A 14,155-nucleotide genomic window follows, 5' to 3' on the forward strand; every position below is an offset into this window, starting at 1 on the left:
TTTTACTGGAACTGAAATTCTGTATAGAATCCAATTACCTTTACATTTTAGAATATTTTTTTAATGTAAATAGAAGAGAAACTTACATCTCCCCACTGGTAGAAGAGCTTAGCTGCATTCCATTGCAGCTTCTGGTTCCTTTTGTTGCCCACAATGGGAGAACGTCCACGGGACAAGCCTTTCTTAGTAATGTTCACATGGTGGCCTTTCATCCACTCGGGCCAGTTGCCACGATTACAGCGGTGAACAAAGCGTGCACATTCGAGGAACAGGGCTGCTCTTGCCACTACAGGAGCTTCCTGAAATGTTTGCAAAAAATCATCCTAAATACAAATACATTGGAAAAACTCTCTGAGCATTAGAGGATTTTGTGCTTTAATCAATTGCTTTGCAAGCTTGCCATGGAGTCACACAGACTGAGCAGTCTCTCCATCAAAATCTGAAACCAGGATCTCTGCCGTTAAATTTCACCTCTTGAGCTAATAAAACCAAGGCTCATAAACACTGAACAGTTATGCTTAGTCCAACCACTAGAGGGGCAGAAAGAGCCACATTATAAACTTAGAAACAACCTTGTACCAGTACTCCTCCCTAACACTTTCAGAAACCATGTAACTGCCAAAAAGAAGCGTGCATCTGACACTGTTACTGGAGGAATGAGTCAAGTTTTCTTTTCACCTTCACTAGTAAGGCTGCCAATATTGTAAGTGAAAATGGCAGCATGGCCACATGAATCCTAGCATTTGTCATGTTCAGTTCTGCTTGCGCACCTTGGGGGTGGAAGCATGAATGGAGGTTTGCTGAAACTAGGAAGAGTGCTATTTCGAACTTATATCAAGCAGATATGGAGAGTGAAATCCATTACTGGCATAAGTCAACAAAATTTCACTGGACTAACTTCAATGGCCTTAGCAAGCATCAGATAATTTAGTACTGAAACATCAGGCATCTGAGTTTTGAAGTGATTGACTATTTTCCAGAGGAAAATCCTCCTGCCCTCAGCTTGAAAGAGAACTTTCTTTAATGAGAGAAATTATATTGAGTGTATCTTAATTTGTATTAAATCACCCAGCAGAACCCATGTTAGACCAATAAAGAATGCTTCTGAAACTCTCAAATATGTTCAAAAATGGACACTGTAATTTGTTTCCTAAAGGGTAGCTTAGACTCAGGAAGGAGCTTTACTCCCAGCAGTCTACAACTCTGCAAAAATAACATCTTTACAGACAAGGAAAGTGACTAAAAGCAAATGGTTCTCATTTCCATTTAATTTTCCCCCCTCTCTTCCTGCAATTTGCACAATTTGCACTCCTATGGCCAGCAGGTTGTAAAATTAAGAATACAACAATGTCCACAATTTACAAGCTGGCTTTGAAAGGTTCCCTAACAGGGATTTCACAGAGCACAAACATGTATATTCCACACATTTAGATGCTGACAGCTTTAATGAGGCAATTTAAACAGATGAGCACCTACTTATAAGGGGAGGTTTCTCATCTGTGGTCCATAAACAACAGACGGTCCCTGAGACCACGGAAGATGGTCTGTGGAACATTATTAAATAGTGCCTCCAACAGTGCTTTAATCAAAAGTTGAAAGCAAGAAATTTCGGACCAATGCTCCAAAAGTTTGGGAATTGATTTAAGAAATTCTGTACTGCAGCTAAACTTACAGCCAGAAATTACTACCAACAGGACTGAAAAAAGTCAAGCCTTTTAGGAGACTGGCAAAAAAAAAAAAAAAAAAAGATTATGTTTTGTCTACATTAACAAGAAAATACATGTTAATTGCTTCCTGAAACAACATCCTGTTGCAGCTTTTTGCTCATAATTCATTCAAATGTTGGAAGAAAATAGCAAACTTTTAGCAATTCTTTTGAATAAGAACATTAAAGCTGGCCCAATGTTCTGATGAGGAAGGCAGAAATCTAAAGCCAGACTCTCACTGACAACCAGAAACAAAACTAATACTTAGCACCTGGAAAAACCATTACAAATTGCTTGTTGCTGACATGCAATACAGAACACAGAATAGGTGCGGATTTTATTCTTTTATTCTCACAGACTAAAACCTTAACCATGGAGACATACATGAAAAGATGAAGCCCCAGCCTTAGTCTTCTCCTGTTTTAGTTCACCACTGGTAAAGTCACAATTTCTTAGCATATAGGAATCTTGTAAAGATATGTGTTGTAAACATTATGGAAGCACTCAAACTACTATAACTGAAGGAGGATATGTAGGACGGGGGGTAAAGAGAAGGAGCAGAAATTCCAAATTAAAAATCACTGAAAAGACCCCCTGCATGAAGGAGGACTTTCTGAACGTCATGGGGCACAAGCTCCCTGTGATTGCTTACCTGAGGCTCAGAGAAACCTGAAGCAGCAGCAAGAAAAAGATGAAGATGTGACAGAATGGACAGGGATGGATTCACACCACAGAGAAACACATCACAAATGGAGAGAAATGAATCAGGCAGGTGATGCATAGCTGAAAAGAACACAAGTTACCATGGTCACTGTCAAAACTTAACACAGCAGCAATACTCTCACAAGCCTGCCAGTGCCTGTGAAAGTGTTTACAAGTCCACTTTTAACATCAGACCTAATATATCGCTTTGCCTTTTGAAAATTGTTCTTGTACTGTATAAATTGACATGAATAAGAATCCACCATTTTCTTAACAAAATTCCAAGCACTCCCATTGGAGCTCTTCAACAGAGAACCCGATTTGTACTCATAACAGCAAAAGCAATGACCTGGGTGGGAGGGATCACATACAGAATGGATTTGGAATTTTACAGCATCACATTATTGTTCAAGTAAAGCTGATTCTGCAGAGTTTTATGACTGCAGAGCATGTAGGTCCAGTTTTGTTTTCAAGGACGATGAATTTTATAAGACTAATCAACCAGTGGTAATTTCCTTGTGCCCTTTCTTATACTCCACAAGGCATTTCAAGCAAAAATTCATTTCCACTGGTCTTGTCAAGAAAAAAAAAAATTTAAAAAAAGGGCAAAATAGCAACAATCTACTTTTAAAAAGTAAATGAAGTAAATTCAAGTACTGTCAAAAGATGCTGACTGGGTACCTCTGCTTTGTCTAGCCACAAGGTAAGTCTGGCATGAGAAGTAACTTAGCAGGTATATGAAGACAGGTCATGAGTAAATTATTAAACAATGTCTTAGAGAATTGCCTCAAAAACGTTAGTTCAAATCTCTCTGATGATATCTAAAAATGCTCAAGTATAATCCATGACACAGCTCTTTGTTTCTGTTCCCAGTCATCTACTCTGGGAACCGGTTTGGAGCAATCTCCGATTTCATACCAGGTCATATGCTCTCTTATGGACAATATTTCTGCCATGGAAACAGGGACAGTACAGCTTGCCTAAGACCCTGGGTGACATGGAGTCAGGATACTCACAAGTATGCTTGCAGTTTAGACTGCGCTTCTGCTATCCCAATACTTAGTAGGTCCTCTCAAACACAGCTCTGCCATAAAGCAGCGCCATTATGGCATTTCAACAAGGCTAAGAGATTTACATGTTAGAACAGATCAGCTCACACATCTTATTGGAGAAGTGTAATGGTGATAGGTATCACACATTGCTAAACTGGTCAAAGAAAAGCTTGTATTTCCCCACCTGAGTCATTTACACCAGTCTAATCAGGATACTTTAGGTAACTTCTTTACAAAATGCTAGGCAGTGGCTCGTTGGTACCCTCTGCAGAAACTTGACCACAGATGGAAATACGGTATCACTTGCCTTTCAACCTCTAAAGTTTCTTAAAAAGCAGGAGAAAATAAATTTTATTATTGCTAAATCTGGATTTAAGCTGGTGACATAAGGATGAAACTGCAACATATTATCAATTGTCATTGAATGTTTGCAAAGCCATAAATTGATTGTAGTTTTATAAAATTCAGTCAAGGATGGATGCTAATTCTAGGAAAATACGTTAACTACATATTTTCTAAATCTAAGGCAACACTCCGTTTAATATATAAGTAATTAACTCCATAAGGATGCAGCCTTTATTTCACTGTTCTAAATTCTTCAAATCACTGTGGCAAACCTGTATAAACATCCAGACTGATCAAAGATCTTGAAGTTGGTATAAGAATGGAATTTCAAGAATCTGCATGAAAAAAGCATGCTCAGAAAGTTTGTGAAAGAACTGAAACTGGAGCTGTTTGCCTTTCATTTTTTAAAGGCTGCCATAGCAAGTAGGCTAGATAAAATTACTTAAGCTTTTAATTTGCATCCAACCTGATTCAAACTATTACTTCAAAAGCCTGAAAACAGAAGTTAAAAAACCAGAATGTTTTCTGTTGGGTGTGCTCTATTGACATGAAATGTGGGAATTTTCCATAACAGCATACATTGTCATTAAGCAATACAGTGAGATGGCAAGCTGTTATCTTTCGAAACCTGCAGTGCATTTGACTTCTTAACTTCTATCTATTTCCAATACTTTGTAGACGAAATGCCAGCTGAGCAGGTACTTGTAAGGAGTCTCCCAAGTCTATAATTAGAACAAGCCTTCTTTCATCTTTAGCTGCAGACCTTCTAGAAATTCTGATACCGATGCCTTCCACATCATTCAGCTGAAAGGAAACAGAGTCAAACTCTATTTTGTAAAAGCCAGCCCTGGAAGGCAGAACAGATGTCTTCAAACACTTTACTCTGAATCGTAGTTTTCAGTTGACTTCATACATGGGCAAAGAGTAAGTTGGTCTGTAGCTTAAGCATTTGACAAATTTAAAAAACAAATAAGACATTTACAGGCTATGGGGACATAATTGCCAAACCCCTGTTTATCATCTGATTTATTAGCACACAGAGTAGTGCATCCACAGAGGGAACTTGGTGACATACTTGTCAGCAATGAGCTCCTTCCTGCCCCTGCACCTTACATTCCCTGTGTTAGTTTAGAATTTGCAATGAGGTGGCAGCCTAGCAGCCTTGAAGAATGAAGTTGTCTTTGTGCAGCACACCCGGCAGGAGTGACTATCTCCCCAAGCCACCTTCTGAGTTCACTGCAAGCCTGAATGGTAGGAACCACTTCTGACTGTGAGAGCACGAGACAGGCTTCCCTATCAGCCACTGCTTCCATAGCTTCCAGACAGAGGGACAACAATCTCCAACAGGAAGAGTGGGAACCAGTGAAGTAAACACCTGCCTACTGGAAGATGGACTGGGACCAGTCCAAACAGTACAGCTAGATGTGAACTGATAGCAACAGCAACTTTGGGCCAATATCAATGCACACTTGCTTGAATCTGCAGCCCAAGGATGCAAGATTAAGAAGAATGTATAAAGGAGTAGTGAACAAAGTGTATCATACATACAACTATGGAGCAGACAAGGCAGCACAGATCAGGCACAGCACTAGCAGAATGGGAGAGTCCACGAGCCCGGCATCTCCAGCAGCGAGCAAAAGAACTGAACATGAGCACAAATGGCATGACAGTCAAAGAGGCAAGAGGTGGGGAGTGGGAAGACAAAGGGATAGAGAGAATGTGGATGCTCTGAGAGCAGTGTTTTTCAATCTTTTTCAGTTTGCAGACATCCAAACACTTATGGAAGGAAGTAGAAGAGCACTGTGCACAGAAGTTCTTAATAATTGGCTGGCTTTTCATACCTGTACTTCTCACAATCTCGAATTTGTCACATAAGCACCTCACAGAGCCCCAACTGGCCCATGAATTACAGGCTGAAGGCTACTGCTTTAGAAATGGAAGGGACTGTTAAAAAACACAGCAGCCGCAAGGAAAAGGAGGAGGAAGATACAGAAGAGACACTCAGTGTCAGGAAGGAGGCACTGAATAGTGTCACTTCTGTGATTTGCATCTGCAAATTAGCAATATTTACATTTAAAAGCATGTATGCTCTGACATTTAAGTTTTTTCCACTGCTTGGCTCTGGTGACTCATAGTTCAGTGCTGCCCAATGTACTTATAACTCTGTCAGAACTCCTGAGTGGAATTACTGTGCCTCTCCAGGTAGTTATCCGCTCTTCAATCTTTATTCTGTAGATTATTATTGACACTAGGAGCAGAAGCAGAATGGCTGTGAGCAAAATTTGAAGTCTGACAATGAAAGTTTTGCGCTAGAAATAATCTAGTTACAGGGAGACATGTAATAAAAAAAGATCCATTTTGTCTGCATGCTCATCCAGTCACAGATGCTAAAACTCCACCTAACAACAGCAACACCAGTTGGCATTGCTGTGATGCTTTACCTGCTTTCTGTGCAGGCATGAACAGCATTAGCGAATAAAAACGGACCACCACATATGCACATGCTCTCACTCAGCAGGTAAAAATACACCAATGAATGACTTACAAGATCTAGGGCTGCTGCCAAAATGGAGGCATCGGGGATAGTGCCTGGTTCACAGCAGTTCAGGAGAAACTGAAAGCGCTTCATGCCTTGGCGGATTGCTCCCAGGTTCACAACATTCTTGGATTTTCCTCCTTCTTGGTTGGAGGTCAAGTGATCATCAAAGCTATGGCAACCTAAAGAGGTAGAGAATACAGAGGGGATGCAGGGAGGGGTAGGGAGAAGGGAACACAGTCTCTCACCAATAAAAAAGTGGAACAAAAATTCTGATGAGTACAGTCTTGGTCTAAATCCCTTCCTCACCTTGATGCACTATCTTGAAGATAACAGGGGCATTTTTACAATATTCACGACGTCCATGAAATAGGCATACAGCAAGCCAGATTCTGGTCTTGGTCATACTGATGTCTGCCCCAAACAATTCTACTATACTCAGTGTGGAAGCCCAGGATCTACTTCAACATAGGTGAACTAGGATATGGCCCTTCCTCCCCACTTCTTTAACACAGATCATCTTGCTTACTGTCTGTTTTTCCTGAATAGTCTCCTATCTTACTTCTTTATTGCCTCTAAGTTTACCTTAAAAAGGAGCATGCATAAACCTTATTCCTTGTGTATCAATTTAGTAATATATCATCTACTAGGACAGAAAAATCAGTAGCAAATATTAGAAATGTTCTAGGTGGAAATCAAGTATGGTCCTCTTTTTAGGCATACATCTTCTGCAATTACCAGAACACCCAAAGTGAGACTGGACTCAACTCTTAGGTATCATCATTATTCCAGCCTCTCTCCCTTGAAGTGTCTTGCACTCTTTGGGATGGAAAGTTCCCTAATAAGAGCTCCTTTCGAAAATGAAGCTAGCACCCTGCTCCAGGGTTTCTTTCAAGCACGATTTTAAACTCCATGTATAGAGTTCACATGATAAACTAATTAATTCACATGATAAACTAATCCTGTTGCCGATGGGAATGAACACTTCTGAATGCAGAAGATCATTACGCAGTCGGTACCCAGAGTTGAGTGGTAGAACGACACAGATAAGAAATCAGGAAAGTAGTTTCAAGCCCAAGGTGGCTGGCCAAAACAAGAATAGTCGGCTTCTGGGCTTTTTGTCTTTATACATAATACTCTCCCTGTTTACTTGTGAAAGTACGAAAGTTTGCAGAATACTGAAGGATAAAGCACTGAAGAAGAGAACACTGAGTGGAGAATTCAAGATTGGCTTTAAACATGGGTTTGAAAGACAAGAGGCAAAACGTCAGCTCTACATGACTTTGTGACTTCTCCTTCCTCAGGAAAGAAGAATGGCTGAAACTCAAAGTCCCTTTGAGAGTGCACTCCCCAGAATTACTTGGAAAGCACTTATGTACCACAAACAATAGTCACAACAGAAAATGACAACAACGTAGATCTTCACTTTTTCCCCTGAAGACAGAGGTATATCAAATTTCAAGAGACTTCTTTATGACATCTGCAGCTTTTTTCTCTCCAATGAAGCTGTACCTAGTTTTCCAGTAAACAAAATGTTCCTATGTTGGGAAATATTTCATCAAAATGGAACAAACACACAAACAAAGTAGAAAGAACAGGTAGAACACTTACATAAATGAGCAGGCACAAATACCCTTTTCTTCCAACTCATCCTGTTTCCTTATAGCCTATAGCATGCTATCTGAGCCTTTCTGCTATGGCTGTTGTAACACTAACTCATTTGAGTTACAAACAAATGTTTTGTATTCAGGGCCCTGTGAGGGCTGTGCCTGTATGAACATTCTTCTGATACAGAAAGGCATGCCTAAGGCATCTCCCTAAGCCCCACTATAAAGATTTAACAAAGGCTTTGTCCATCTGGGCTCAGTGGTGCTACCTACAGTCTATCACTACAACCATTTGCAGTCCCAGCCTTGCACTTTGTTGAAGCTTTGCAAGAGAATCCTTCGGAGGCAGCTGATGACTGTCCTTCACTACGCCCATCCTGGAGTAGCCTTACTGTAAGCAGGGGAGCCCTCACTGGCTTAATATTAACGTGACTCAGCCCTGCAGAAAATCTCACACAGTGAGCAGAGACCATTTCCTAACAAAGGAGGACACTGGATACCCAAGCTCCCACCCCCACAGTTACTTCCTATGCAAACGCAAGATCACCCTCGGAACAAGCATGTGCTGTGGTTTGCCTGTGCTGTTGTGCCTTGAACACCCTGGCAACTTCTACGCTCACTCACAATGTCTTCATTAAGTGCCTGAAGGAGCATTAAGGGTCTCATGTAAACATCATGTAACTCACTTCTGTATATATGCTTTGTTCTTAGTTTAGGTAAAAAGATCATTAAAATAAACATTTTGTTATGCATGAATGTGCATATATTTATGTGTATATATATGTATACATATGCATACATACAGATACACACACACACACACACATATGCTTACATACATATCCAACACAGAATTTCTACTGGTCTAGATGATATATCACAATGAAGATTACAATTTATAAATGATGTGACAAATTATTCTACATTTTATTACTATTTTTTTACTGTAATGTACTTCTCCCTCTGTTTTCTTTTAAATTTGGTCTACTATGTTAAAAAACCCAAAAACACAAGAGGAAACATCACATGGAAAAAGCACAAGCAGAGTAATGGCATAGCATCATGAATGACAAGAATGGGAAGGCAGAGATAGGTTCCAAAACAATGCTTTAGGGTCAGACCTTGACAGATTTAATATTATGCCCATCCACCTTCAACAGGCTTTTAATCTCTTCTCCATAAGCACATAAAAGCTGCTGATCTTTATGGAAAATACAAAAGCACTGGAAATTTGAAGGCCCTCTGTAATGTTGCTCTTCCACTGTGTTATAAACTATCTGTCCTGGTTTCAGCTGGGATAGAGTCAACTGTCTTCCTAGTAGCTGGTACAGTGCTATGTTTTGAGTTCAGTATGCAAAGAATGTTGATAACACACTGATGTTTTCAGTTGTTGCTCAGTAGTGTTTAGACAAACGTCAAGGATTTTTCAGCTTCTCATGCCCAGCCAGCGAGAAAGCTGGAGGGGCACAAGAAGTTGGCACAGGACACAATCAGGGCACCTGACCCAAACTGGCCGACGCTGTATTCCATACCATGGGACGTCCCATCTAGTTTAGGAACTGGGAAGTGGGGGCAGGGCATCGCCGCTCAGGGACTAGTTGGGCATCGGTCGGCGGGTGGTGAGCAATTGCCCTGCGCATCATTTGTACATTCCAATCCTTTTATTACTACTGTTGTCATTTTGTTAGTGTTGTCATTATCATTATTAGTTTCGTCTTTTCTGTTCTATTAAACCGTTCTTAATCTCAACCCAGGAGTTTTACTTCTTCTTCCCGATTTTCTCCCCCATCCCACTGGATGGAGGGGAGTGAATGAGCAGCTGCGTGGTGCTTAGTTGCGGGCTGCGGTTAAAGCATGACACTGTCCCACCCTGAAAAGGACTCACATAGATTTCATTACCTGCATACAAGTACGTACGCACAGAGGCATTACAACTACTCTAGCATTTCTGCTATGTTATGTGGCTTTCCTTGCATACCAGGGATCCTTGTGGACATGGTGATACAACTTCCTTAACTGTCCCACTTTGCCTTATAAAATTTAAATGCCCTCCCTTCACTTCAGTCAGGGATCAGGCAATGGCTCAACCCTCCCCATCGACAATTTGCTTGTTTCTCTTTCTAACATGCAAGGGTCTCTGTCTTTAACCCATTGCATCACTTTTATTATGTTGTTTCTAATGCATGCATATGTCAAAACCAAGTATGTGTCATGTACATCTCTTTTCTCACAGGCACATAAAAGACATTTCAAGTCCTCTTCATTAATTACATAAATTCTGATGTTACTCACAGAAGGCTGAAGTATGGACACCTCAAAAGTTCAAAAAGCCAATACTAATGTGTCATCTGAGTTTTGTATAGACATAAGATGTGCCACACATACTGAACAAGGCTTTTTATGCTCACAGGGCCAAGGCTAAATCTGTGCCATTAAATCAAGAATGGGCACTCTAGGCAGAAGCAAGCTCAGAGTGGCATAAAATCAGTACTAGCAAGATGAAAAAAAAAATATTTCCTACAAGAAAATGTGAGGGACATCTTACATGAGCACTGTAGAAACAGCTGTGGCAGTCTATAAAGATCTCACTGCCCTTCAGTTTGCTCCCAATAAGAGCTGGGAGAAAACATGGCAGAAGTATCTCGCACCTACTACAGCACAAAGTAGTGGATGAAAAAAACAATGCAATTCCTTCCATTGCAGGCGGTATTCACCTTGTAGCTACCAAGGTACAACAAGCTGCGGGGCTGATGCATTTTTCTTCTAAAGGAACGACACTTTTCTCCTAGGAGCTAGTTGAAAACCACCACCAGTGTTTCTGCAGTGGTAGAATGATGACCAGTTTACACTGGCAATATATGCTCATACTTTGCTAGTATCATTTGCCTGAACAATGCCTCACATGCATTACACTGCAGGTCTGGGACAGATGATGGTGAAATACATACAATGCAGCGTCAAAGTATAATGTCAGAAAATAAAAAAACATAATCCCAGAGAATGTAACATACTGTAAAGCCACAGAAACCATGGTGAAAAAGAAAATCTACTCCTTTTTGTGGTTTTTTTGGGAGTCAGGTTGGGTTTTCTTGAAAAAACAGTAACAGAACTACAAGATACAACGTTGTCTCCCTGACAACGAGGATGAGCTCTGAGCTGAGGACATGAGCATGTGAATGACGGCATGACATTTTAAAACAGAATATATCATGACCTTGTATTATTCATAAAGGCACTTTTCAAACATTGCTGATTTTGAAAATACATTGCAATTAAATATACTTTCGTGGAAAGGAAAAGTAGTGTTATTATTATGTTGTGTGCTAAGAAAAAGGGACAGCATCCCTTATGAATGGTATGCAGACACTAGACATGCAAACACAGAAGAAAAGAGATAATTATAACAAGGTTTGTGCAGGGTTTTCCATTTCTGTGCTGATCTTTGCTAAAACTGTCAAATGGTCACAAATTGGAAAAAAAAAAAACAAAACAAAAAAACCTGATGGAACACCCATTGTTATATTAGGCAATGAAAGATTTACACACCTAATTTTGAACTGAATAAGTGCTTTGAAGCAAGCATTACTTTTTCAAGTGTATTCATCAAATTCAATTTGATTTTAAAAGCCCAAATGTTGTATTTGCATAATTTATTTGGACAATCTTGATTTTTTTAAAAATTGACTTTACTAGAGTTTTTTTCTATAATCAAAACAAAAGAAAGAAGGAAGGGAAAGAAAACAGTTACTAAGATTAAAAAGTTGGAGAAGGCTAGAATGGATACAAAAACTATGGAGAAAGCAGGAAAAAAAGGGAAAGGGGTAAAATACAGAAAGAGATTTAAAAAAAAAAAGGTAAAAAGAAAGAAAAAAGGAGACGAGAACCCTGATTTCTAACCATCTTTTTCTTCTGTGTGATGAAGCTTGGATGGGTGTCTTCGGCAGGTGCGCCATTTACCAAGACGCTTGAAGAAATTCTCCTCTTCATCTCGCCCGTTGTCCAGGCCACCTCCTGGCCCCCCTCCTTCTGACAGCTTCACTGCGCTGGTAAACTTCACCTGCGCAAAGACAGAGGGTCAGGTCAGGCTGCGCCGTACCGCTATCTCTTGGTCTTCCTTGCTTAGACATAAAGCATCTACAGAAGGGCTTGTAACACAGTGGATCACCATAGCAACACAAGTGGGTCTGCACAGTTTTATGTACACTGAAGCACCTCATCTTTTAAGCTTTCTGCTTAAAGGATTGGTCTTGTGCAAGAGGCTGTAAAGGCACAAAGAAGGAAGAAGTGTGACCAACAATTAAACCTTAAGTGTACTGACAGAGACTGCATTTCTCTCTGTGAACCAAGGTGGACTGACAAGTACAGTGTAGGTTTAACCTAGTCTTCACCATGAACTGCAAAAGTTCAGCATCAAATTCCCATGGCACTCTGCTCTGAAGACTTCTGTAACTGAGTCTCATTGGCTTCAATGTCCACGTTGAGTAGAATGTTTCTTTGGGCAGCTAAAATCAGCCAAATCCTGTCCTTCCAAGCTCTTTGCAATGCAGCCTGACACATTTACCTTGGAACTCTGCCTGATGAAAGACAGACGGTCGACAGAGCTGATATCTAGGAGATCTTCCACCCCGTCAGCCAGACCAGAGAGGGAGGAGCGCTTCAGCCAGTTCCCTGTTGCAGAATAAGCCACTCAGGACAATTCTGAAAATGCTTCCAAGCAGAACCTATTTATTAGCAATTGCAGCATACTTCTCCAAAGTGGCCATGCTAGGGCATGGGAAAATGGGAGGAAAGGGGAAGGCAACCTTTCATGTTATATGTATTAACTACCAGGCAAGGCTGGGTCTTGGGACTTGTAAAGGATATATTCTTTGTCCATCAAATGCTGTTTGGAATATTTCTCTTCTACAGAGAGGCACAATGCCTATGAGATTAAGGTACTAGCCTATTGCTTTGGAGACATACATTCAACATTCAATTTTGCCTCTGATATCCTCTTTGGCAAATTGCTTACATTTCCCTTTGCCTCAGTTCCCCATCTATAAAATGGAGAGAGCAACATTCCCCAGCTTCCCTTGGGAGAATATAAAATATATTTGGACAATAAGGAACTGTGTTGCACTATTTCTTAAGACAGATTCATGTATCTGTGTTTCTCTGCACATGCAATATGTATATAGAATAGGAAGAAACATACATTTACCTATGGGGAGTTTGAGTTTCTTTCGAAGGGAGATTCGTCGGGAACGGGAGCGGGAGCGCCTGTCTGTGGTGGTCCCAGAGTGAGCAGTGGTGCACTCGGATGTGTCCTGCTCAGACTGACTACTGGTATCACTCGCTGCACTCTGTGACTTGAACATCTTTCGCCAGAAGTCCTTGCGTCCCAGAACGGCCCCTTGGATTTGCTCATCACTATAAGAAAAGGGATGCAGAATGTGAACTGCATTTCAGTGAAGTTCAGATGCTCACAGGAATGAGGCCTCCCTCCCACAGCCCCCTCCTAACCTCTCTATTCTTTGAGGTTGTTTCATTTCGAATTCCAAACATACTCTTCTCAGTGGGACATAATCAAGTTTGACAACATGCTCGATATTGTTCAAGGCACAAAATAACCATCCTTTCTACCCTGAGGAGCTTGTCCACTGAACAGATCATTCCAATTTTTAGCTCCTACATGTGAAAAACAAATCATCTTCTTTAGGTCAAAATGACCCATATTGATAAGACTAAACTGGTGCTTTCCACAAGCATGCGTACTGGAGAGCTTCTGGACATCATGATAGCCCTTTGTGAACCTGCTGGAGTCATAGTTCTCATTAACATCTTGGAATGGTGTTATGGGTTTGTGTGGCACAGGTTTTTTTGGTAGTGGGTAAGGGGCCGCAGTGGTGGCTCCTATGAGAAGCTGCTCGAAGCTCCCCCAGCTTCAGGTCGGACCCGCCTCTGGCCCAGGCGGACCCCATCAGTGACAGTGGTAGCGCCTCTGGGATGACAGATTTAAGAAGGGGAACCTGTAGTGAGTAGGGGGATTGGAATGTGAGAGGAACCCCTCTGCAGATACTGGGTCAGTGAGGAAGGAGGGGATGCCCCTACAGCCCGTGGTGAGATGACAGGCTGTCCCCCCCAGCCCATGGAGGTGAGCGGTGGAGCGGAGGCCCCCGAAGATGGCCGTGACTCCATGGGAAAGCCCACGATGGAGCAGTTTGTGAC

The 14,155-nt window shown here is 41.1% G+C and overlaps 1 protein-coding gene across 18 annotated transcripts in view; it reads right to left on the minus strand.

The window, feature by feature from the left end:
• UNC80 (unc-80 homolog, NALCN channel complex subunit) overlaps nt 1-14,155 on the minus strand; it is a 135,981-nt gene that overhangs the window by 81,344 nt on the left and 40,482 nt on the right. For 11 of the 18 annotated variants that reach the window (XM_049805750.1, XM_049805698.1, XM_049805705.1 and 8 more), the window contains exons 19-23: nt 13,143-13,357; nt 12,510-12,616; nt 11,846-12,005; nt 6,351-6,523; nt 87-299 (exon numbers count right to left, since the gene is read on the minus strand). In XM_049805750.1, coding sequence (XP_049661707.1) covers nt 87-299; nt 6,351-6,523; nt 11,846-12,005; nt 12,510-12,616; nt 13,143-13,357 — 868 coding nt within the window. The remainder of the gene's footprint in view (nt 1-86; nt 300-6,350; nt 6,524-11,845; nt 12,006-12,509; nt 12,617-13,142; nt 13,358-14,155) is intronic. The other 7 variants (XM_049805786.1, XM_049805778.1, XM_049805723.1 and 4 more) reach the window with 4 other exon arrangements.

The sequence above is a fragment of the Accipiter gentilis genome, chromosome 1 (assembly GCF_929443795.1).
Source record: "Accipiter gentilis chromosome 1, bAccGen1.1, whole genome shotgun sequence".
Lineage (NCBI taxonomy): Eukaryota > Metazoa > Chordata > Aves > Accipitriformes > Accipitridae > Astur > Astur gentilis.